The 25,273-nt window shown below is 38.5% G+C and overlaps 3 protein-coding genes across 6 annotated transcripts in view; 2 read left to right on the top strand and 1 right to left on the bottom strand.

Moving 5' to 3' along the window:
• The window catches only part of tnn (tenascin N), a 56,397-nt gene extending 41,348 nt beyond the window's left edge, over nt 1-15,049 (bottom strand). For 3 of the 4 annotated variants that reach the window (XM_046052114.1, XM_046052115.1, XM_046052112.1), the window contains exon 1: nt 14,945-15,049. The gene's annotated coding sequence lies outside the window, so the exon portion shown is untranslated. The remainder of the gene's footprint in view (nt 1-14,944) is intronic. The other variant, XM_046052113.1, reaches the window with a different exon arrangement.
• On the top strand, nt 14,449-18,085 carry mrps14 (mitochondrial ribosomal protein S14). The gene is made up of 3 exons (XM_046052117.1): nt 14,449-14,603; nt 17,075-17,239; nt 17,535-18,085. Exons 1-3 carry the CDS (start codon nt 14,535-14,537, stop codon nt 17,715-17,717), a joined length of 417 nt encoding a protein of 138 aa, XP_045908073.1. The 5' UTR covers nt 14,449-14,534; the 3' UTR covers nt 17,718-18,085.
• A 513-nt stretch (nt 18,086-18,598) lies between these two features.
• Nucleotides 18,599-24,318, top strand: LOC123972582 (calcyclin binding protein). The gene is made up of 6 exons (XM_046052116.1): nt 18,599-18,755; nt 19,701-19,911; nt 19,999-20,095; nt 20,197-20,296; nt 22,771-22,865; nt 23,266-24,318. The coding sequence occupies exons 1-6, from the start codon at nt 18,738-18,740 to the stop codon at nt 23,429-23,431; spliced, it is 687 nt and encodes a 228-aa protein (XP_045908072.1). The 5' UTR covers nt 18,599-18,737; the 3' UTR covers nt 23,432-24,318.
• The last annotated feature ends 955 nt before the right edge of the window (nt 24,319-25,273 follow it).

Here is a 25,273-nt window from a genome sequence, read left to right on the forward strand (position 1 = left end):
TAAGTTGAAAATATATATCTGTTACTTGTTTCTAACTATTATCTATTTAACAGTTGTGCTTTACTACCACCAAGTTAGCATATCTTTTGCTGCCATCCCCAGTACTCCCATCACTATAAAGGGCAAATATTCATGGATTTGTGAAATACTCTGTTTTGCTCTCCAATGACTTTTAAGGGAAATATTTGACTCTTAGCAGCCAAATGCTCCCCTATGTTGACTAGCTAGTTAAGCTAACTTTGTCCGTCTGCTGTTTGGTGATGGGCAGGTAGTGTAAAATGATTTTATCAGAGCTTTTTTTCTGAAAACAGCTTCCTGTTGCATTTGGAAACAATACTCGTAAAAGCGAGATTGAACCAGAAGAAGTGGTTGGCAGTTTAACTAAAACAGTGAGTTAAATCAACCCCTAAAACTGCGGAGAACAGCAGAGTTGGGTGAAAAGCTTCTGAGCGTTCGTCACTGACACCTTTCAAATTACACATGGTCATTTAATCCATTGTTAATATGAAAATATTTTCTAGAGTTGCTTTAAGGTGTTGTCATGTATTGTTTTTTCAAACAGCATATTTGCTAGTTTTTAGAAGAAAGCAAAAAGAGCATGGCCTGTATTGCTGGCACTGAGAGGCAACATAACTCTTAAAAGATAATATCTGTCATTCTGCAGCAGTGTGTGCAGTGTTTTAAGAAGCAAACTGCTCCTTGAATCAGGGACAAAGATGAATGAATCACCGGATGCTCCATAATGACACAGCCATTACAGAGAGTTTACACTTCCTCTGGAAGTTAACTTAACCTTGGAACATCAATGCATGTAATGTTCTGCCTCAGATTTGGTCCTGCAGCTGAGTTTTCCACACATTTTACTAATTTCCATTATCAGAGAGATATGAAACTAGGACACTTTCAATTACACTACGCAGAGAGAACAAAGACTACAAAGATTAATTAAGTTGCCTTGAATTTCATTTTATCACTCTTTTTAACAAGCGCAAAGCTCTTCAGTCATTAGAAAGAGGAATCTGGAGTTATTAATTAACTTTGACAGAGTGGAGGCTAAAATCACCTGGAATCAGATTTTTATAGAAGAAAGAGAAGATGATTGATCTGATATCCTCATGAACAGATTAATCCCTCATCACATTGGCTACTTATAGGCATAAGTAAATACTTCAGAAATCAGTGACGGAAGAGTTTTGGCATTGCATTAAAAACTGCTTCCATGTTGGTCTCAGGTCCATAGACTTCCAACAGAGACTTTAATAGTTACCATGTACATTAATACATAACAGCAGTATGCTTTTAAATTCAACAGGAGGGTTTTTGCATGTCCAGTATGTACGTATGATGATATCATGGTAGGCAGGCCGTTGTGCCAATACTTGTGTCCTCCATGCCAGTGTGGGAGTGTACAGATGAAAGGAGACTGTTAGTTGCTTATATGAGATCAGCTTCCAATGTTTTGGACCCAATTACTGGGCAACTGATTTGAAACCATCACAGAGGAATGTGGTAACACACAAACACACACACACACACACACACACACGGACCAATCACTCAAATAACAAAGTTGTCAGCAAGTTTGTCACAAATGTCAACAAGCATTAAGATTATATTTCAGCTAACAACCAGTCCACAAGTGCTTTTACTAATTTTGTTAGTTAATCTGGTTTAGTTGTAAATATCAACAAATCTCAACCTTGAAAAACATCCTTCCTTCCTTCCTGTGGAATTGTCTGCATTCTTTTAATTAAATGGAATTTAAAAATATATATATATATTTTCATAGGGAGCGAGTTTAGGGGTCTTGAGGGTACAATGTGTAATTGCTTGCCACATGCTCCACAAAATAAGGGGCAGCATTTCAACTCCTCACCAACCTCAGCCAGGTTGCTCTCTAAGCAATTCTGCTCCTGTGCTCTTTTCAGCTCAATTAACTTATTAACCTGCATGTCTTTGGACTGTGGGAGGAAGCTGGAGCGTCTATTTCTCATAGCTATAGCAGTTGGGCAGATATTGATATTTCATCGCGTGTGTGGGAGGGGGACTTGAAACTCCAGGCGAACAGCAGTGAGAGGGACAGAGAAACCAAAAGGGTTTGGCAAGAATGGGACATATTTCATCATTTATCAGAATCTGATCATTTGTATCATATTTAATATCATTTCTATTCTTTATAGTAGATTATCAGTGTGTTTTCTTGCCAGATTTGCTTGCGGCTGTCCTACATCGGCTCACTCTGTCTGAACAGCCCAATTGGTTAACATGGGCGCTGAAAGAAAAGAAAAGCAAGGCGATTCCTCAGCTTCAGCAAATATAAAGAATACACGGAATGTCAAATCGGCACATTGAACTCCATTCGTGCACTAGTCTGTTGCCAGGACATGCTGTATGGGAGGTGATGACATTTACAGCACTTGATGGGACAATGATAAAATATTTCATGCATGTCACTGTACTTTCAAGGATAAATGTGACTGTTTCCCATTGTATGTGCTTGTTGGTTTCAGCTCAGTGCCAGGAAACGTACCCCACACTAGCAGCAGATGTAACAAAACTCTTCACAGCAGGGTGAATTTTATATTATGTTTCCTTTAATGTGATGCATGCCTGTACGTTGTTTCTCTTCTCTGGAAAAAAGACAATCTCTGAACTTTTATTAGAAGAGCCCACACACCTCTGAATTTCCCTTCAAGCTATGCCTGTTCAGTTTTTCGCTCGACCAAAAGCTGACTGTAAATTTAAAGCTGCAGAAGGCGTTTTGGACATTACACGTTGTATATCTGGTCTTCCATAGATTTAGCCTGTACCTAATAAGCAGGTGTTGGTTTCATCTATCTGTTGCCTTGGAGTCATCATTAAAACAAACCATCAGCAGTGGATGTGGTTCCCCTGAAGGAGTTTTCCTATCCTCTATTCTCTAAATTTGAAGCACCTTAGTGCTTATCTTGACCATGTATCAGCAGCATATCTTACTCTATGTGATGGGGAAGGCTGCTTTATTACACACTTGCTGTCTCAAGCTGGATACTGACTTTACAATGCACATATTTCGAAAAATGTCGGGAAATGACTTGTGTACAATAACAACAATACAATTTTATAATAAATGTCCTTGTTTTGTGTTTACTTGACAGTCAAAAATATTCAGTGGCTCAGACACCACTTCAGCATATATTTTTCAATTAGGTTTGGATCTGGTTAGTAGAGTTAGTCATGGAATGTGGTTAACATTTTTTCTCAGACTCTTTAAACATCATTATCTGGATAGAAATGTTTTGTTGTAAGTGGAAGGATGTCCCTCACCATGGTTTTCCCTGCTTAATGTACACCAAAACCTTCAGTAGCCTGTAAACTGCAGATTGCTCCTACTATGTAAACAAACTTTATGTGTTGTAATGTTTTTTATGTTTTTCCTTGGTCACATCTGACTTGTCATTAAAATCAGACTATGGCTTTTCTCTAATCATAGATGTTGTATTGAAGCATTGTTGTTAGTTGGCTGCTATGCTTAAGTTTTAGAAGCATCCCGCAAAGCTGAGTCAAGACTTGGTGGTAGGGCAACAATAGTTACAGTGTTGCTCATTCTCAGCTGAAAAGCATTGTTTAAATCTTCAGCACGCCACTTTCTTTCCTAATGAAGACACGACATAAGAGCAACAAGCAATAACTATAATAAAAAAAATTAAAAAAAGGTTCAATATGATTGTACAACCTCATGACAAAAAGGCAGTGCTATTTTACATTCTTGGTCATTTTGTTTTGTAAAAATATACATTTGGACAGAGCTTTCCTGTCTCTTACACTTTTTTTTTTTACACTTATGTCGTTATGTAAGGCTTAATTGTTAATACTCCCAAATTATGCAGCATATAATTGAACTAATGAAGCGATCAGCATTGCTGACATACCTCCATCTTCCCTCCTGACATGCACTCACCATTAGATTTTGGATTTGAGTTTGAATGCTTGCTAAATAGTGGAATTAATTTATAGTCCACTTCATTTCCTCTCAGCCAAGATGAATAGCAGCCCTCCTGATGCTGATATATTTCTAGTCAGAACAACCATATGTGAGAGCTTGGAAGCATTGTTTACAAAAGAAATTGAGACTGCCTAATGTACTGCATAATTGACATGATACTTATTTAACAAGTTATGCCAAAGATGTCATTAACTGAGCTAATTAATACAATATTAATAACAGTGTGTCCTTTTAAACAAATGGGTATTATCAAATTACAAGTTATCAAGTTTTCAACATACGAATATCTACATTTGTACAGTAAGGTGTCCCAGCATCTGCCCTTATGCCTTGGAGTGTGGTGATCACACACAAAACATTACACTGAATCTTCGTAGTTTATTATGTGAGTTACACATTTGCAAACTGCATATCCCACTGAGTACCATAACTGGATTCAGTACTCAGGAATAGTTTAACATTTTCAGAGATGGCAATGACCAGCCTATAAACCTTTCAGAATTGCCCAGCCGACATTAAAAGTTGGATGTCTGACCAATTTCTCCAGCTTAATGACACCAAATATGAGGTCATCCAATATACATACCCGAGTCTTTTAGAATCGATTTTAAAATACTTTTAATCACTTTTAAGGCCGTCTGGTTTGGCACCTCCTTATTTCTCCAAGCTGCTCTCTCCTTATGACCAAACGTGATGCCTGAGATCCTCAGGAAAAACTCTGATCCAAACTCACGGCTAAAAACTAAAGGTGACTGTGCATTTGCTGGTTAGAGCCCTGCCAGAGGAGATCAGGCGTGCTGAACTGGTGCCCTATGTTTGGATTTTTACTTTTTTATTTATTTTATGTCTGTTTTATTAATATTATTGTTTTTACATTCATATTTGTAATTGCCCCTGTAATACTCTTTTCCCCAGTCTTTCATTGTTTTGCTTTGTTTGTAACTCTGTTTTACAAAAGTTCTATTTAAATAAAGTTATAATTACTATTATTATTTTCATGTCTGCATGCTATGAAGCTTCAGCCGGCATCTGGTTAGCCTAGCTTAGCATGGAGACAGTAGGAAGCAGCTTACCTAGCTATGTCAAAGTTACAGTAACAAAATCCTCCCACCAGTATCTCTAAAGCTAACTAGCAAACATGTTATATCTCGTTTGGTTAATTTATACAAAAGCAGATCGATACAAATGAAAATTAATGAAAAAAATGCCTCGGTGTTGGGTGCGCTCTGTTTTGTTTTGTTTTTGTGCGTTAACTCAGTTTTTGGCTGTGATTCCAGGACCATCAGCACCAGTTCCCCTCAAGGCTGTGTTCTTCCCCCTCTGCTCTTCTCCCTGCATACCAACAGCTGCACCTCCAGTCACCAGTCCGACAAGTTCCTGAAGTTTGCGATTGACACCACCCTCATTGGGCTCATATCTCTGGTGGGGATGAGTCCGGCACCTCAAGTGGGAGCTGAACATCACCTCCATCACCAAGAAGGCCCAGCAGAGGATGTACTTCCTGCGGCAGCTGAAGAAGTTCAGCCTGCCGAAGTCAATGATGGTGCACTTCTACACCGTCATCATCGAGTCCATCCTCACCTCCTCATCTGGTACCCTGCTGCCACTGCCACTGCCATGGACAAAGGCAGGCTGCAGCATATCATTCACTCTGCAGAGAAGGTGATTGGCTGCAATCTTCCATCACATCAGGAACTGTGGCTGACCCCTCCCACCCCGGACACAAAATGTTTCAGACTCTCCCCACTGGCAAGAAGCTTCAGCTAGCCTAGCACCCCCACTGATACTCCCACTTTTCAAATAACATAAATGTCTCTGCACATCTAAATTGTACTTCATTTCATATCATGCACAAACCTGGCACATTGCACATACTTGTTGTTAATCGTTGTTGTTCTATATTTTTATATTGTCACTTTATATATTTATGTACACAGTATAGGTTGCCAGACTAGCCTACTGCCTCCAGTCTTTATGGTAAGCTAAGCTAACTGTCTCCTGGCTGTAGCTTCATATTTGATTGGCAGATATGACAGTGGGACCAAACTTCTCCTCTAACCTAAAACCCTTGGGAAGAATGAAAACAAAAACACATTTAAAAATAATATATATATATATATATATATAAGTGTAAAAATTTGCACTGTCAAAGGTTAGCACCCATCATGGAAACACTTAGCCTGTAACAGATGGACATTCTGAGGCTACTGACCTCTTTAGTGTAAATACATTTTTATGGCATGAGCCATTTATCACTACTACATGTCTATAGGTGCTCAAACAATCACTTTCAGTAACGTAATCCTGAACCCTGAATGGATCCTTTCAAGTAAATATACAAAAAGCACATTAACTCTACTCTTTGAACCATATGGTCTATTTAATCACACACAGGCTAAGTGTGGTAAGGGGGAACTGAAACTTCACTGATTGCATGTTTCCTTGTGGATCTGGAAACTGTTGATTGAGAGGGCTGATTTGATCTGCAGGGGAGCAGCACTATGAGAAGATGTGTGCTAAATGTGAACTGACAGACGGGTCCAAATAGCACCCGCAGATATCTAACATATGAAATATGTTTCAAGACCGACTAAATATCTGGCATGTTTTAGGTTTATTTGACTAGATCAAGACAGCCAACTCAAAGCTGACAATATTCCATCCTTGTGGTGAAACGCAGATTTTCCCATTCCCGTCTAACCAGTCAAAAATAGGAACAAAATGTTTTGTCATTGTTTACATGAAAAATGACAAGATCAGATCAGAGGAAGTTGGGCCCAAGCTGGCATCAGTGCTACATTCTGCATGTTTACACTGAAATGTCTTGGAGGCTGTTTTTATGTTTTATCAGTGTAAACTGAACGTGTGTGACTTTAGTGGAAAGCAGATCAGATTAGAGGACACAGTGCAGATAAAGCCCAAGTCATTTAATGGAAAACAAAACTAATGCCATATGGAGGTTTGGTGAGTGTGTTTCAAAGCCCCTTGTTGTCTGCTCAGGTTTCTTTGATGCCTACCACTTTGTACAAACAAGCTTGTGGCCACACAAGCACTCACATACACACACACACACACATAATACATATGTTCATAAACTATAAGCTGTTTCCCTGTCTCCAGTTATCTTTATTACATATCACTGTTGAGTTTTATGTTTTTTTGTCAACATCATGATTTTTATGTTGTGCTTTGAGCGGTCAACACACCCGGTTTACAGATTGGTTTCAAATATTATTTTTAATGTGGTTTCTGTTTTCTTAGATTGAATAAGGTAAAGGCCAACAAAAACGATCTGTCAACGATACATACGTAACAATGGCTGTGGTCTTGACTGAGACCTGTGATGCCGTAAGTACAGTGCATGGTCTCTTGTGACACATCTGCTTGAGGTCACAACAAACTGGGAGCCGCTTGCCACAAAGTGTCAATATGTTAGTTCTCAAAAAAAAAAAAAAAAACCCAGAAAAAATGAAGGTACCTAATAAGGCACTTATGTACAATACAATTCACAAAATAAGATGAATCTGCCATCAGAATGATAATTAATGAGACCTCATTTATGTGCATGGAGTCAGTGAAGCACATTAGCAAATGAGTTAATTGGAATAGACAAGGCAAGCCAAGCAGCAGTCTGATTGATGAGATGGTGTCAACAGCTGTTACAGAGCTTCCTACAGGGCTGATGTGGATACCATCAGTTCACAAGACATCGTGTGGAGACCTGACCCCTGGTCCGCTCGCTGACATAATCCAGCACTGCTCACTGCTTTTTGATCTCAGGGACTATCCAGTAATTCATTTTTGTCTCAGAGAAGAGAAACAATGTGAGAATTTAAAAAGAAACAAGTTCAAGAAGGTAAAGTTGCATCACTTCCTGTCACCATTTGTGGCTGATGCTCATTTTACAGCGTCAATGGAAAAAATTGTCATGGAATAGACTGTGTGGTGTAGATCTGGGTACTGCTTCTATAGAATTAACTATTCTTGGACCAGAATCCACAAGAATAAGAATACATAAGAAACTACAGAACTCATTATGAATTTGTAACAAATATATGCAATGAAATTATTTCTACATTATTCAGAATTCAAAATCTCTTAACTTGCTGTGTTCAGCTGACAAACAAACAAAGTTAAGAGAGCCTTTGACTGGCAGGCCAAGGTCTGGAAACTAGAGGTACCTGGTTACAGACAGAGTGACGGTGACAAATAACACACCATTCATGTAATCTTGTTCTTTTATAGGGAGTTCTAAATAACTCATTTACTGCCTGTATTAATACAATTTGAACACATGGAAAAAGTGAGGTCATATGAATCAACGGTTCCTCAAACTCTGACAAAAAGGATATTATTTCAGCTTTGTAAACCGGCATCAGGAGTTACCCTTCACCTGATTCTCTTTGGTCAAGAAAGATTTGTTTTCAAAGCTTGCGGACTGCACTTCCTAGAGCGTTGGTGGTCCCGTAACTAAGTATAGGCACAGATGTATACCCCTCTCTCTTTGTTTCTTTCTCTTTTTCTCTACCCTCCACAGTAATTGGACTCATTTGAATTCAGATCTCAGCGTCAAGTATTTCTGTTTTTCTCCTTGATAATGACATCAACACCTAACCATAAAATCAAGCTATTACAGTCTTGGCTTTTACAAATATGTCTTTATATCCTCTAATATGGACAATAGTTAGACAAAAGCTAGTGTTTCTCTTTATGAGGTTATGCACCAAACATTTTATTCACACAAATAGTGGAGCCACTCTTGAATGTGAGAGGAAGAGTTTCATAAAATCCTCCCCTCAGCAGTGAATGTAGCACATCTGCACATGGGGACTCATCATTTATACTTGCCCCAAAAGACTCAGTTCCAAGTCTTACAATATTGTGATTGATAATATTGAAGCAATATTATGTAATATTTTTATCTTAAAATAACAGCATCAAAATCATTTTGATGGTACACTGACTTGTACTAGGAAGAACGGTGCTTCTGTCATTGTCACTCTGGCCCAGGGCGCCTTGTATAGAGCTATGTAACATTGAAATCCTGGGCAGGAATCCTGTTGGATTAGTAAGTAATAATTTAGGATTAGCTGGCTTGCTGTGTCTTGTGTTGTTGAGCGAGCTTTTGTGATGTTTGCCTGTATACAGGTTGTCGAAATCATCAGAGGTTTCACAGACAGAGGTTTAGCAAATCTTGAGTTGATGCTAGCAAACTTACTAGATAACAAACTAGTCCTTTTCCTTGCGCAATTTTTGTATTTCATCTATTTTATCTTTTCAGACACATGACACATAAAGGAATTATACATGTTATTATTCTAGATTTACTTTTGACACAGTATTCATTATAACATTAATTATTATTATTTAACCACACACAGTGCAGTAGTTAATTTCCCTACAAATGTAATTTTAATTCATTTGTAAAATTGCTTCCACATCCACCATAACCTGGAAACGGGATCATGTCCCCTGACCCTATCCTTTGACTCTTCATAAAGATGCCTTTGGCTAAATGTGTTGATGTAAAGAATATGTTCTTTGAAAGTTGAGATTGGTCTGTATTTGTGTATGATTGGTTGCTTTAAAAAGTTCATTAATGATGTGCCATAAATTTGACCAAGCTCTCTCTTTCTGTCTCTCTCTCTCTCTCTCCTGGGGAAATGCTACACATTCCTGTGTTCTGGAAAGCAGAGACCTCTGAGTCAGTCAGGTCACGGCCTTTCGCTAAATGAGCTGTATCAGCTTCAAATGGACACTGAGTTCAAATGCTGTGTCAGTGAAGGTATCGTAACGGCTAAAGACTGCTGAGTCATATCTTATGTTAATGTGTATCCGCCAGACTGCTTGAGGTATAGGCTAACCAAATAATGTTGTTACAGTAGCAGTTCTAAAAATTTATCAGGAGATATAAAGCCAAATTTTTAAGGAGGTTTTAATGTAATAAAAATAAAACACTGCAGAGCTAAATGTTAACAGTATTGGTTCCGATAGTGTGTTTAGTTATAAAGTGCTGAAAGCCTAATTTTGCTGTCTCCCAAGGCGCCCTTTTTTTAAACACACTTGCAGGACTGCACAAGTTTTCCATGATCCAAAATCCAGTCTGAATGGTTTGCTTTGTCAGTGATTTATTAAAGCACCTTTAAATACTGTAACATGTGCTTGGTTCTTTTCATTTGGCAAAAAATGTTTCAGTCAGAGACGTCCGGCATAAAATAATGGTCCAGTTGAGGGCTTAAAAATGGTGGCTCCGCTTGTGGAGTTTACGACATCTCAAGGAGAAAGAGTTATTTATTTTACCCAGCGAGAGAACTACGGGAAATGTCTCGCTGTTACATTTTTCATTTTTTGCACCAGGTACTGTATGTGTTTGATTATGGTTTCATAGGAAGAGTAGAATATTTAAAACAAACTGTAATCACTTAACCACATTTGTATAGACTGGTCTTGCAAGACATAACACTTTCTTGACATTAAGTGACTATAATGTGTTTGGTGTAGCTAAAAATAGGCACACACTAAACTAAGGTAAATAAATATATGCTTTTATTTTTTTCCCCTCCCAACATGAGAATAATCTCTTAACTTAAAATTGGGCCCTCTGTCTGATTTAACATTCACATAAACAAAAACCAGAAAGATTAATTTGTCCCATCCAGCTGACAAAAAGGGAATAAGAAACGTTTCATATATGATATGTAGCCTATATTGATAATTGATGGATAGTCATCAATTTACATTTAGGAAAATATACAAACATCTGGATCATTGCCAGGGTATATAGCAGAGATTGGGTAATCCCTGTCCCAAATTCCACCACATTATGGTCCCGTGTAATATTATATTATGGTAGTAATATAAGGAACATTTTGTTTTGGAAGCTGGGGATGACTACACTCAAAACTGGAAAACTGGATTAAAATATTTGAACTACCAAAGGAACACATGCTGAGATGTGATTGTATCTTCTAACCATGGCCTTGAACAGACTCAACAGAGCTCGGATTCTCTCCAAGATGTCAAAGTTAAGCTTTATTAATATATATCTCTACTATGTTGCTCCTGACTGGTACAGTCTGATAATTTGGGCTTTGTATCATTTACGTTCATAGGACGGTCATGTTGTATACACGGTTTGGTGGAAAGAGGGAAAGCCCACCCACTTAGAAACAAAATGGCATGTTTGTTGTTTAGTTTAAATTGTTTAAGTTAAATTGTATCCATAAAGATGACGTTCTGGTCAGAGGTGGCAGACACTGGGGTTTAGACTTGTTTCTGCTGACATATGCCAGTCTTTCATTAATGCAGTAGTCATACAATAATGCAATGAATAGCCTATGCCACTTCCTCCATCTGAAATCACACATTTTCATCTCCATGTAGCATGCTAGAGATCCGTCTCATGTTCGATCAGCCAGAGGAACAATCTTCTTTAGAGTGGAATGAAAGAATGCCTAAACTACAATAGCAGAAGGTAGGCTATATTGATGAACACCAGAAAGGTTAGCTGGTTGGCGATGTCTGTCTGTCTGGCACTTCTTAGCAGTCACCTATTCTGTGAAAAAGATGTTCTATGTGGATGCAGACATGCAATCTATGAACCTGAGCATTATTAGATAAGAATACAATTAGCCTACTATAAATAGCGCTTAATGTAGTTTAATGTGTGTATAATGTAGTTTCAGATTCTACATGGTGCAGTCTCAGCCTCAGTTACATCCTTTTGACCATGTTCACAGCACTGCTGTCATTTTTATGGACAAGGCCACTTGTCTGCTGTGTCACTGAGTAATCTTAACTTATGTCAGTAACAGATCCGTTTTATATTGCATGGCTTTGTTCCCAAATCTCCTCAAGTCTTTGCTATGATCCAGCCTGAGGTCTTGATCCCCTGTAAGGCATGAAACTGCACCGCTGTTAAGACACCTGTCTACACCTTTATATTCAATTGCTCCGTTGATGCCAGCTAACAAGAGACTGCTTTGCTACTCTACTGTCATTTGTATTATCCACTCGTACGGTTTAAAAGTCCAGGCATCAAAGATCCTTCTCACCATTGGTCCCTTAACACAAAGGACTCAGGGCTAAACACAACAGCTCAAAGGTTTCTGACTGCCATTGTCATTAAATTTTGTGTGAGCATTATACAGCCGTTTTTTACTGTCAAACACTGAAGCTGCTGGTCATATTAAGTAACAGGGGATTGATACCTTGTTCAAGGAAGCATTGGTGACACCAGCATTATACTGTTATTTCTACATTGTCACAACTGTAATCTACTGTAACACTTTATTACTGTAAAATGTAATACACCATTCAACTCAGCTAGTCATGCCAGTAACACACTGTATTTCTACTGAGTTGCTATTGTAATTTCTAACTGTATGTGTTATTGTAAAATAATAAAAAAGTCTCCATCATATTCATATTTATTAAACATTTTAAAACTGTAAATTGATGATATAACATGCTGTAAATAACAATGTGTGTTTTATTCTCTCAGCGTGATGTTACTGACCTTTTTGTTTGTTTGGGAGGATGAAGAATGATGACATGACATAAGTACTGCTGCAAAAATGGAAATACTGCATTATGCCATCAAATCTCATACTAGCCTGCTGTTAATGTTTGTTCTTGTTCTGACTTGAAAAAAGCATCACGTTTTGCAGTAAGCCCCAGTATTTTGGAAGAACGGTTACTGTTTATATTTATATCAGTTCAATCACCCTTAATCAGAAAGAGTCTCGTTGTTTACTCCAATCAAGTTGTTTAAGGTCTGATAAAAGAAAGTGTAAACTCCTCCAGCATAAAGGTATTTTTGCCAATCAACACAAAGCTTTATTCTTGCTGGCATCTGGCAGCCTGGCATTTATCATACATTTTTACAATATATGGGAACGTAGAAGGTCACCTTTCAGATCCTCTCAAGCTTTTGACACCTCTATGCTAGGAAGGTAAAAGAAATTACAGAGGGAATGATTTTACCTTCTTGGTGATCTTGGAACAGCCACCTCAGGGGTTAAACTTTAAGCCAAAACCAACTGCATTATAACTATGATATACTGCTGCTGTCAAATGACACAATAACAGTCATTTGAAAAGATGTGCCTTCTAACCCAGAAATGGGAACACAGTTATATATACATACATATGTATTTTTTTGTTGTTGTTGTTTCATACACTTCAACACTCAATTATAGCGGTTGTGGTGTTGTTCTAATGACTTGCTATATATTCAGTGTCAGGTTTACAAATACGACTGTCTGTAAGCTACATTAATGCACTTTGTCTAACGTCAATTTTCATTTAATTCACTGCTCAGGGGCCTGTTCAGATTTTCCAGCCTGCTTCATAATGGTACTTTTTATAGAGGAAGCAATGCCTGCAGTTTGTCATATGTTAATATTTATCCAAGAACGCACCCCCTCAAGGCTCCACGATAATGGGGATTGTTTAAGAAAACTTAAATGGAATCTGCAGCTATCGTTAAAAAACACTGTCTACAAAAGGTTTTTAAGACAGTGTCCTCCTGAAAAATATGTTGAAAAAAGACCACAGTGCACTTTTAAAAAAATACATATCTACATATACGTACTTTCTTAAAAAACAAGAGTTTCATTGTTGTGGTGTCATGGGAGAACAGATGGGTCTGGGTTTCAGAAGATTTAAGAACAGGATTTCAGTCAGACATAAGGTTTAGATTCAGTATAGGGACCCCACTCCCTTGGTGGGTAGTGAGAAAGAGAGTATGAGCTTATACCTACAGAACAATACTGCCACCTGCTGGTTTTTCAGGAGTTCCACAAGTCGCAAGATTGACTAGTAAAAATCAAGTCAGAACTGCCATGCATGCATGGTGTTGGACCATAGACTGTATATAAAAATTATTGGACTAGCACTCAAGTATGCCATCATTGTTGTTACCAAATTAAACCGAACGTGGTCCTACAGAAAGTATTAGAAGCTTAAACTTGCTGCATCATTTCTTCAAAGGGATATGAAGAAGCTTCTTAACTAACCATTACCTGAGATTTCAAACTCTAAAAAGTAAAATGATCACAAGCTTTAAAGCAGTGTTAGCTAAAGCGAAGACATTCACTTTCCAAAACAATTTTGCAGGTTGTGTGTCCATATTTGTATTCATATCATGTAAGACACTTGCAGCGTCATGTCAGAATTTATATAAACTGCTATGACAGCTGTAATAAAATGTAGGCTAGCACTAACTCAAGAGCACTAGGCTCTGTCAATGTGGCACGTACTTAAATCTTTTTTTCTTTAAATAGCAGCTTGAACAATTTGTCAGAATATGTGATTGGTTTGGCATGGGTTTTCTTTGCCTTTCTTTTATTTAAAAAAAAAAATCTAATTAGCTGATTGTAGCTTTGATCGGGAAAAAAAAAGGATGGGAATGGTCCACACAATTTACAGATATGTTTCCATCTCCATTGCCTCCATTTATCATTTCTCACTCCTGGTCGAAAGGTGGCAATATTTTCAGCGTTGTGATCATCCTCCCTCTGTGGTTTTGCACAACGAATCATTCAATATGGCGGCCCACAGGATAGCATGTTTAGGGTTAAATGCCCTTTATTCCACTGTCTGCGCCCCGAAGCAGGTAATTTACTTGTTATAACCTTGTATTTTGTAGTTTGAGTGTTTTTATTAAGATTGCATCGACTATATATGACAGAAGGATAGGGAAGCAACGTTTTCAGCTATCTTAGTGGTCTTACTAGTTTTCTGATGTTAGCTTCGTAGCTCATGCTAGTTAGCCTGCTAAGTGACAAACGCCTTTTATATTGCCGCTAAATAATGTCTTGTCTGTTCGCCGTAATGGTTAACAGCGAGATAATTGTCTGATTGACTCGGGTGAAAAATAAAACCGTTGACTGTGGACGCTTATATAAGAATTTAAGTCGGTTTTGGAGCTAATGGTGTCTTTAGATGCATCCTCACCTGTGAGCCTTCCTCACTTCAGCCTCAGTAATGTTCGTCCATGTCTGCAGGTTACGTGAACGCCCGAAGCTGATGCCATCAGATCATTTAGACAGGCCCTAAAGTAAATGGGTGGAGGATATTAAAATAAAGTGTTTAATACATTTAGAACATGTTTGTTTCCTTAATGAAATGCACAATGAGAAGATTCATTTGCACTACTCAATGAAATGGTACCCCCTGTCCCCCTAATGAATTTGGACAATACCATTATTTTCCCAGACAGCACATATGAGTTTGTAATAAATAAAAAAAACATTGCCATCCAATGGCCATTTTATATATTTATGTAGATGAACTGTTGAGCTCCATGCTCCTCTTTCCCACACTACAAAATCCACAAACTAACGGCAGTAGAATCAAGTTTGTGTCTATTTAAAAGACATGTTTCCTTCTTTAACTTCTCTCAATAAACTGCAGACAAATTATAGGCCCTTCTCAATCCATAATTCTCTAGATTTGACACTGATAATATTAAATTGAGGGGAAAAATTTGGGCTTTAAACACTTAATTTTCTGCATTCTGGTGAATTTCTTTGCACCAATTTATTGAGGAAATGTCTCAGGTGACAATTCAAAATAAGAAGAATATAGTGTTATATAATGCAGTAAGCCTGTCAGGCATTCTGTACTGCTGTCAGATATGTTCTGTTATGCTCCTGTAGATCAACTTTTCTCATTTAATTTAATCCCTGCTGAGTCTACATACATGCCTAAGCCTAAAGTTGTTTTAAATGTCCATATGGCACCTTTTCACCTCAATGATAAATTAGCTTTATTAATCAGAATTCAGTGAAGAATTATTCATTGACAAAATATTCGATAGGGGGGTGTGGGGGTCCTCCCCCAGAAGATTTTGAGCATTAAACACTTAATTTCCAGAATTCTGGTGACATTTTCTGCACTAATTAATGGTAGAAATGTCTTTATTTTTATAAAGGGAAGGACAAAATTTAGGTGGCAGCTGACAATTCAGAATGTAAAAATTTAATAGAATGTAATGCAGTAATCAGTAGCTTATTTTTTTCTTTAACCTTATATCTATATATCGGTTATTTTCGCGTATTTGGCAAATTATAATTTTTTTGGCCCACAACACAAGAAACAGCTCGAGCAGAGGGGGAGGGAGTGGGTGCCGTAAGAGATGTGATTGGGCCATCCCAATGTCAGTATAGGCCTGATGCTTTATGGACCGATCGTTGGCCCATTTTTTAAAAATAGTTTGGCCTATATAAATAAATAATTTGACTTGTAGCCTACTCGATGAGACGAGCGCACTGCTCTTCATCAGAGGAAGAAAACCGAAACTGAAAATACTTGTGATCAAACAGAAATATCACCACAATTCCACACAAATGTTCACTTCAGCACCTCTGATAAAGTGCAGCTGTCACCCGCTTTAGAGGGAATGAAGCATCCTAGAGCAGAGAGACAGTCAAACAGAGCAAAGTGTCTCTGAGCGAGTGGGAGAGAGACAGCAGGACACAGAGCGACAGGTGTTAGTGTTGCGGTCAGGTGTGTCATGATATCTCTCACTACTTTGCAGCCACTGTTAACTGTTTGTGTAACAAATACACTGACTGGACACTGACCGACAACATTTATATTTAAATGTATTGATTACAATTTGTCTAGGTACAATTCAGAAGTCGCGGACAAGCCCTGAAGCTGTGAACAATGTTTTCTCTCTCTCTCTCTCCTCTCGTGCTCCCTCTAAACGCAGGCAGGCTGAGTAACGGTGGGGGGGGTCACGTGACGTGAACTTTAAACAAAATGTAGCAATATTATTGCGAGTAGCCTCCGCGAGACAGGCTGCATCATGAAGATTATTGCATATTAACATGAAAAAATATTTTTGTTGCTGTTGTTGAGTTACATTCGGGGCTACAGTCAAAACATGACCTGGCGACGCCGATGATCATATGTCAGTAACCAGTGTTTTTCAATCGGCAATATCTGCAAAAAGGCTTTAAGAACAGCCTGTAACATTAGACTCAACTCTTAGAAGTAACTGCAGTCAATCTGTCTGTGCCACCCAGGGGCATAATATTACCGGTCAATCAATAACAACTGCTGGAACTCTGTGTGCAGGCCCTGAGGAGCTGCTGGGGGGCGGTGGAGCAGGTGAGAGGTTACTACGTTGACTGGAGGATGCTGAGGGACCTAAAGAGAAGACAGATGGCCTTTGACTATGCCGATGAGAGGCTACGGATCAATGCACTGAGGAAGAACACCATCCTACCCAAAGAGCTTCAGGTACAATGCAGCATTTCAACTTTTAGTCAGTGTGTTGTAAAACTGAGCAAACTGATTTATCAAATTTCACTGGAATAGAATTGTGATAATATAGTCTTCTCATGTTGCACTTTTGTAAATTTCTGTTGTTCTAATTAATGATTCAGATTTTTTAATTTCAACTTCAATATCAGCAGACAATACAAGTCACTCACAGTGCAGATGTCACAGTTGTGCATCTTTTGTGATCATTATTGGAGGTGATGCACAACATCCAAGGTGATTATTTTCCTAAACACCCTACTGTTATTTGCAGGAGGTTGCGGATAAAGAAATTGCAGCATTACCAAGGGACAGCTGCCCTGTGAGAATACGCAACAGGTGTGTGATGACCTCCAGACCTCGGGGAGTGAAGCGAAGGTGGCGACTCAGCCGGATTGTTTTCCGTCATTTAGCTGACCACAACCAGATGTCTGGGATTCTGAGGGCAAGGTGGTGACTAGGGATCCACTGGACACTCCAGCTGGAAGAGCAGGACATCGGCATCCAATACAGACTTGTTTTGGCCTTTTAGTGTCTGGAGTCTTTAGCGGTATTGACTAAATACCTGGAAGGTGTTAATGTTTAAAGTGAATCTGCAGCATATCTTCAGTATTTGTTATATGCTGAAGAGGACATGAATATGTCCTTTCTGTAGATTATGTTTGTCCGGTTAGTAAGTTGCTTGTTTTCTTATGGCTCTTCTAAATGCGAAAAACAAAATACATATTATTTAAAGAGAAAATGACAATGTGACTCCTCAGAAGAGCAAGTGTTCATGTAACTTACTGTACCCAGAAATGGATGAATAAATATTGTTGTACATTATTTTTTTTAAAATTCTGGAAATATTATTGGAATATTGACTATTTTATCCAAGCTATGGTATACACAAATTCTAATATTCAGTCTTAACGACTTTCCTTTCAAATGTACAGTGTGGTTGTGTATGGTTGGTGTATGGTAAGAGTTTTTCATTTCAGTGGAAGTGCCTTAGTTCAAAATGTGGCAAAGCCCAATGATTCAAATAATTTTATTCATTATGTGCTGAACTGAGAAAACACAAAACAAGTTGTTACCTATGGTGGTTACCTACTGGACCCCAAAACTGCCCAGATTACAGGATTGGGTTTTAATATTAAATTAAATCACAAACCTTAAAAGTGGTGTAAAGTAATCGACGAGTGTCAGAAGAAAATCCATCCATATAGCGTAATAAAAAATACATTCGTACAATTCATTACTTGAACTAACATTTTTAGTGACACAATTGTATTTGAAATGTTCATGCTTCATGGATGTCAACACTTCAGTCCAGCAGGTAGCGGTAGTGCTTGTTAACCGCCACTAATCAGCAGGAGGAAAAAGAAGAAGAAGAAGCAGCGCGCCGCGAGAGCAGTGTGAAATACAGCAGGGAACGAAAGACAACTTAAAATACGTTTCTGAACTTAGCAAGCATAACTGATAAAGACAAACCGCAATGGATCTAACCGAGCAGGTAAACAGCATTGTTTATTCGGTTTAGTATTTGCAGACCATCTAAAACTGTAGTTTGTATATTATTTACTGAATTTAAGTAACGTTACATGATTCCACTAAAATGCTATGCAATGCTAACGTTAGGGCAGGTAACAGATAACCGCAAATCAGCAAAGTGGTGTCTGTCAATTTTAGCTGAAGTTTCAAGAGGTAACGTTATGTTATAAATATTTTCACCAAACTTGAACGCGTATTTGCCAACGATCATGACAGTATTCATGTCTGGCGGCATGTGTTAGTAGCTAGCAGTAACTAGCTTTCGCCAGAGTTTACCAGAACCTTCTATCAACATGATGTAACTTGTTAACTAACGTCGAGGCTCTTTATTTGTGGCCATGGCATTGAGGTGAAGTGTAGAGCTAAGACAATGTTTGGCTTCAATTCTAGACTATTAGATGTTTTGTGATCAGATGTTATCTTTATTTTAGCCGATAGTGTTAACTTATCATACTTAACTTACCGTATCAGATGGTTTTTGAAACAAATTACATCACATTTTTTTTAAAAAAACGAAATGATTATTTTAGGAGACATAATATTAAAATCAATTAATGCTCCCAGATGCTGGAACTGGGGTCATGTAATTGATGTTTTGTTCTGACCAAAAAATACCCCAAGAAACTTACTATAGATACAAGTGAAATTCAAGCAACACTTTGTGCAACATTTGTGAAGCACATGTTTAGTATTTTTACTTTAGATACTACATGTCTGTTGCTATTAAATATATTAATCAAAATATATTTTCTGTTGATCAACTAATGGAGAAACAGTTTCAGCTCTGAAATGTAGACTCGGGTAAAAACAAAATGAGCTGTTTAGGGTTTAACACATTATCTAAATAATTTCTGTAAAATGTCTAATTCACGGATGTGGGTTTCTCTCAATTCTTTCCCGAATACAGATCAACCAGTTGGAGGCAGATTTGCTGGAGCTGGGGTCACTCGTGGAGAAGGTAGAGAGGAAACGAGTGCAGGAGCTGCTAAAGCAGGAGCAGAAGAAGGTGGAGAATGAGCTTGCAGTCAAACGACAACAGAAGGAGCTACAGGCCAGGAGACAAGCAGACCCATCTGCTGCCTCTAAAGCAACATACACAGTCAAGATAACCAATTATGGTATGGTGCCATTGTTTAGTTAGACTACGAGCCATTTGTGAGAGAGTCACACGTGTAAAAGCTGATTGTTTTTCATCTTCTGTGCAGCATGGGACCAGTCAGAGAAATTTGTCAAAATTTACCTCACATTGAAGAATGTGCACAAAATTCCATCAGAAAATGTGGAGGTCAACTTTACAGAAGGGTAAGGTGAAAATCATCATATTTATACAGTGCATATATAGTATAGTATTCATCATGTGTCACTAACCATGTCATTGTTTTTGCTTATTCTCTCTTTTGCAGGTCATTTTCTGTGTTGGTGAAGGAACTAGATGGGAAAAACCATCAGATGACGGTCCTCAACCTGTTATATCCAATTGATGAAAAAGACAGCTATAAGAAGGTGAATAAAGCCTATTCATCAGGTTTAACTGTTGATAGAAGGTGGCACAAGTTATTATTTTGCTGGTAGTACAAACTTCTTATCTGTCAAAATTGGAAGAGGGCCTAATTAATTAAACTATTTAAGCCATAATGTGCATCTTAAATACATTTCTGAAGCATGCTTGTTTCTTTAATACTTGGAACCATTTTGTATTTAAGGATTGTTATCACATATAAGAACCTGGGGCCTGCTAAGCACTACAAAGTAAGTTGGACATAATATGGACAGAATGTTTTATTATCTGGTTATGAGCGCGTTCACATAAAAGGGGCAGTGTTTGCAGCAGAAGACCAATTGCAAACATGGCCAAGTCTACTGGCAACCGAGCGGCATATTTTACAAATGAAGAGTAAACTATAAAATTAGATTACAAAGAAGTTAAACACATAATTCAGGCTAAAGGCAACACAGCTGCAGCTGCTGCATGCAAAACAATAATGACTGTGTGAATGCCCGAGTTAATATCACTGCCCAATCATTAGGGCACAAGTAGATCTGACTATAATTACATTTGTGTGTTCCATTAAATTGATGTGTTGCTTAGATGTATCCATACGACAGTTTTAGCCTTATTCTTTCAGCTGCTGCAGCTGTGTGTCAGAATTTGACATTATTTACTGCAGGCACTGAATAAGTGGTCGTTCCAAGTCACTTTACAAACTTTTCATTAACGTCAAAAATCAGATTAATTTATTTAACACACTTAAAAATGTTCCAAACGTTGTTTTAAGTTATTGTCATAAAGCAATGAAACAAAACAAATCCATTCATGCCATAAAAAGGAACTCATATAGTTTTCGAAAGACTATATCTCAGCCACAAATTGATGTTAACCTGTTGAAAACTTAGCTTCTGACTTTTCAAAGGAGACCAGAACTATGCATCTAGGCCAAATGGTTGAGGAGTTATTCCTGATTCATTTTGGGTATGTTATTTTAGGCGTTTTTTCTGGAAAAAGGTGCCTGTGCCCAACTTGAGTACCAAAATATATGGTCATAATATTTAGCCTAATATTAAAACAGTAAGCCATTTCTTTTAACAGCAGCAAAAGGATAAAATGAACTAAAAATAAATAAATTTCAAAGTGGTAAGTAGGCTTACTGTCATATCTTAAAAGTACAAGGCTTTAGTGCTTCAGTCTCTGTGGTACCATGATATCGGTATACAAAAGCATCTCCACATCACATACAGCAAACAAAGTATATAACAGTCTGCAGGATCTTAATCTTCGAATGACGATGCCATTTTCCGAAAGAATTGATCAGTAGGCGGTGCTTTAATAGCCTTGGTCTCATATCTGAAACATAACCTGCTCCGGAGCAGGTTAGCTGTTCAGTGAAGGCTTGTGCAGACTACACGATTTTCAGCGTTGGCCGATGGCCGTGCTGTTCACACTACACAGCTTGCCGTCTTGTGACGGGAGTCTTGAAGTCGTTGTGGCGTTCACACTACTTGACTGATCAGTGACAGGGGGTCACACACTACCCGAGCTGACAACGACTCTGTTACCCAACGCTGGTCTCCAAACCACATTTTGTCGAGAAATGTGAAACGGGAAATCATGCGAACCTACACACAAAACAGCTGTTGTTTGTTGTTATAAAGATACCAATTATAAAGACAAAAAATCTGGGTGAAAGAATGCATTAGCACACACAGGTAGCAGGGATTGTCTGAGCTACAGAGAAAGCTGGGCGGAGTAAAAAGTGTTTTGCGGTGAAAAAGTAGCTGCCTGCTCTGCCAGCAGCCTGCTCTCATTGGCTGGATGTGGATGTCGAGTCGGCAGACTCCTCCAGATATTTGGCATGCTAGATATCTGGCAGAGGTTGGCCATGTGTCAGAAATGTGTGAATGTGTCGTTGTGTAGTTCACGCATAACGAGTAAGACCGCCGATTAACCACTGATTTACCCCCCGATCACAGCTTGACTGTTGGCGAGCAGCAAATCAGGCTCAGAATCGTGTACTGTGAACTAGGCTTAAGTAACCATGGTAAGAAGTGAACCACTGTCGTAGGACTGAAAAGTTACCTAAAGCTGAAGTTACCCCGTAAACCTGAAAACCTGGTTTGTAGTACAGGCCCCTGTTCTGGATGGATGATATTTTCTAGTTGTGAATGGTTGAACTACATTAAGCAGTTTGTGACCACTACAGGGCAGAAAATAAACTCCAAAACAAACTTGCTGTAACAATCCTTGATTTACTACATTGATTTGTCAAGTACTTTTTAGGGTTCTCTTTAACGATTGCTAAATGTTTCTTACAGAGCAGCAGCAACAAAGAAAATGGGCATCTAGTAGTTCCTTTTCTTGCCAGCTTCTGAATTCAGGCTCAGTGTCAACATGCATTTTACCTTTTAGGTTAATCTGCTAACTTCTGGGGAAAACAGAGTCATCTGTAAGGCCTGTAACTATTTTTCCTTCTTTCAAACAGATAAAAACCGACATGGTCCTGGTTATGTGCAAGAAGCACACAGCAAAGAAGTGGGAGTGCCTAACAAAGGTGGAAAAGCTGTCCAAAGAGAAAGAGTAAGTTCAAAGAAATAGGAAAGTTTATTAATTTTAAAGTAATTTGCACAAAGCAGGGGTTTTGACGTAAACCCACTGCATGCGCTTTATGGTTCATATGATTAGTTGTTGTCAGTAGCTAATGACACATTGGCATGAGCACTTGCATGAAGAATTATCTTTACTGAAAGTATAAGTATAGAAAAACAGTTTTTTTTTTATAATGTCAGAAAGTGAAACCTTGCCAGTATTCTCATACACATCTGGTCAATCACTCCAACCAGGACTGAGATTCGCAGTAACATATCGGTGTGCCAGGTGTTGCTGTCTATAATGCAGCCTTGGGGTGGGTGCATACAGGATGAGAATCCCGCTATTCAGATGAACACATCCAAATTGTTGTCCTATTCTCCCTCAACAGTAAACCCCCTGTAGACGACAATACAGACCCCAGCGCCGGCCTGATGAGCATGCTGAAAAAAATTTACTCCGAAGGAGATGACGAGATGAAGAGAACCATCAACAAAGCCTGGTCTGAGTCCCAAGAGAAGAAAATACGAGGAGAAGAAGGCATGATGGACTTCTGAACTGTGAGAGCTGCTGGGCATGCAGCCAACATCACTTGAATATTAAATGTTATGAGTTCCCATATGTATAAATCACATTTCCACAAAATCAGGAGATTCATTATACAGCTCATGTATAAGTTTTTGGGAATTAACATCTAACCCTCTGATGGCCTTATTTTGGCCCTGCTTTAAATATCAGGCTTCAGGTGCAATACATTGCATGGGAAATGTCTGTACAAACATACAGGTGCTGTCCAGCAGATGGCAGCCTTAACATAGCAAGAAATCTCATCTTCCATCACCTGTTTTGTTTTTGTTTGTTTCTTTTTTGGGATTAAAAGACTACAATGCAGTTATTTTTTCTTGAGATAAATATCTGTCAGTACTTAATAGTTTAAATCGGACCAGGGTAAAAGAGATATGTGAGATGTGTTCAGTAAAGTCACATCTTAATATGGTTCCTTTTGCAGAATTCCGTGCAGCTAAGTGGTGATTTCAGTTGTTTCCAAGTGTATGTTTGCCAAAGTCATCTTCACATTCCTTTAATGTAGGCAACCAGAAGACTTCTTGAGTCGTCTTATCAGCCTGTTATTTTTTGTCATTCCATAAATAGATGAAATGATAGCAGGAAAGGCAGCACTACTTAGGCATCAGTCCAGGTTAATCATTCATATAAGTGCATGACTGTATTTTACCCACTCCTGTTGTAATGCTCTAAAACACATTCTTTGAAATTCTTTAATGTGTTGTTTCTTGCTATAATCTCCATATACAGTAGCTCTGTGAAAGTTGTGATTTTTCCCTCCAACGTATGGGAATATGTAAAATGTGTGATTTGTTTATTTTTTTATCTTACATGTGTTGTTGCCCGCCCTCAGGTTGTTCATAAAGTTCTCTCAAATATAGATGAACTGAGTCTCCTTTGCGTCTGTTAGCTTGTCTTCTGTCGCTTTGTCCACCAGGTGGCAGCTGCGATCTGTAGCTCACCCACAGACACGCGGGGGAAATGTAACCCAAGATTTTACTGTGAAAAAAATTAAGCTTTTATTTTGTAGGGTTTTGGCAGCATAACAAACTCGCCTCTGTGTCCGCAGTTTTGATAAATTAATTATAAGACAGTATTTATGGTCTGTAGTTCCTAAATGTGTGATTCATATTACTGTGAACACAGGGGTCATTATATGATCCGTTGAAATATTTCTATGTTTGTATGACTTCTCGTAATATGTTGTGCTATTTCTATTAGAACTGGTAATTATAATTAATAATAATCTTCATAATAATTATTGATAATTCTTTTGCAACACGTAGTCACAATGAAACCTCCCAGACATGCATCAGCGGATGTGGTGGTCATCTGCAATTTAGCACTGGCCCTGGGGACCGTTGTGTGGGCCACCGCAGCATGGCGTGCACCATTCATCCTGAAGGAGCAGATGACTCATTCAGATATTAGGCTGTTTGTCATTGTAGTAAAGGTTGACTAATGAAAAGGCCGGAAGTGCAGTGTCCATGGGAGATTCATTTAAATGAGAATTTAGGTGCCTGTTCTCAGGGGTGTCGCGCTCTGCACCATCAGATCAGTCCCACTGGCCCATTCAGTAAATCTGTATTGTAGATTAAAGATGACAAACATCGGAGACCCCCACCCCAGCCCGGGTTACAGCGTGTCATCGGGCTCGCACCAGCAAGACATGAGATGCATCAACGGAGTTAGCGCTGTTTCATTCATGCCTTCCTTACATAGCAGATAATTTTTTGATTGAGATTCTGTCTGAGCAAATCGTCTGGACTTACTCCACCAGTGCGTCTCCTCCCCCCGCCCCCTGCTCAGTGACGTTGCTGCTCGCTTATAGCCTC

The sequence above is a fragment of the Micropterus dolomieu genome, linkage group LG06 (assembly GCF_021292245.1).
Source record: "Micropterus dolomieu isolate WLL.071019.BEF.003 ecotype Adirondacks linkage group LG06, ASM2129224v1, whole genome shotgun sequence".
Taxonomy (NCBI): Eukaryota; Metazoa; Chordata; class Actinopteri; order Centrarchiformes; family Centrarchidae; genus Micropterus; species Micropterus dolomieu.

Excerpts from the sequence above, each read along its gene's own strand:
- mrps14 (XM_046052117.1), top strand. The coding sequence starts at position 14,535 with ATGGCGGCCCACAGGATAGCATGTTTAGGGTTAAATGCCCTTTATTCC. Across the intron at positions 14,604-17,074 it reads CTGTCTGCGCCCCGAAGCAG|GCCCTGAGGAGCTGCTGGGG; the intron begins GTAATTTACTTG and ends CTCTGTGTGCAG. Across the intron at positions 17,240-17,534 it reads TCCTACCCAAAGAGCTTCAG|GAGGTTGCGGATAAAGAAAT; the intron begins GTACAATGCAGC and ends TGTTATTTGCAG.
- LOC123972582 (XM_046052116.1), top strand. Across the intron at positions 20,096-20,196 it reads GAGGTCAACTTTACAGAAGG|GTCATTTTCTGTGTTGGTGA; the intron begins GTAAGGTGAAAA and ends TCTCTTTTGCAG. Across the intron at positions 22,866-23,265 it reads AAGCTGTCCAAAGAGAAAGA|TAAACCCCCTGTAGACGACA; the intron begins GTAAGTTCAAAG and ends CTCCCTCAACAG.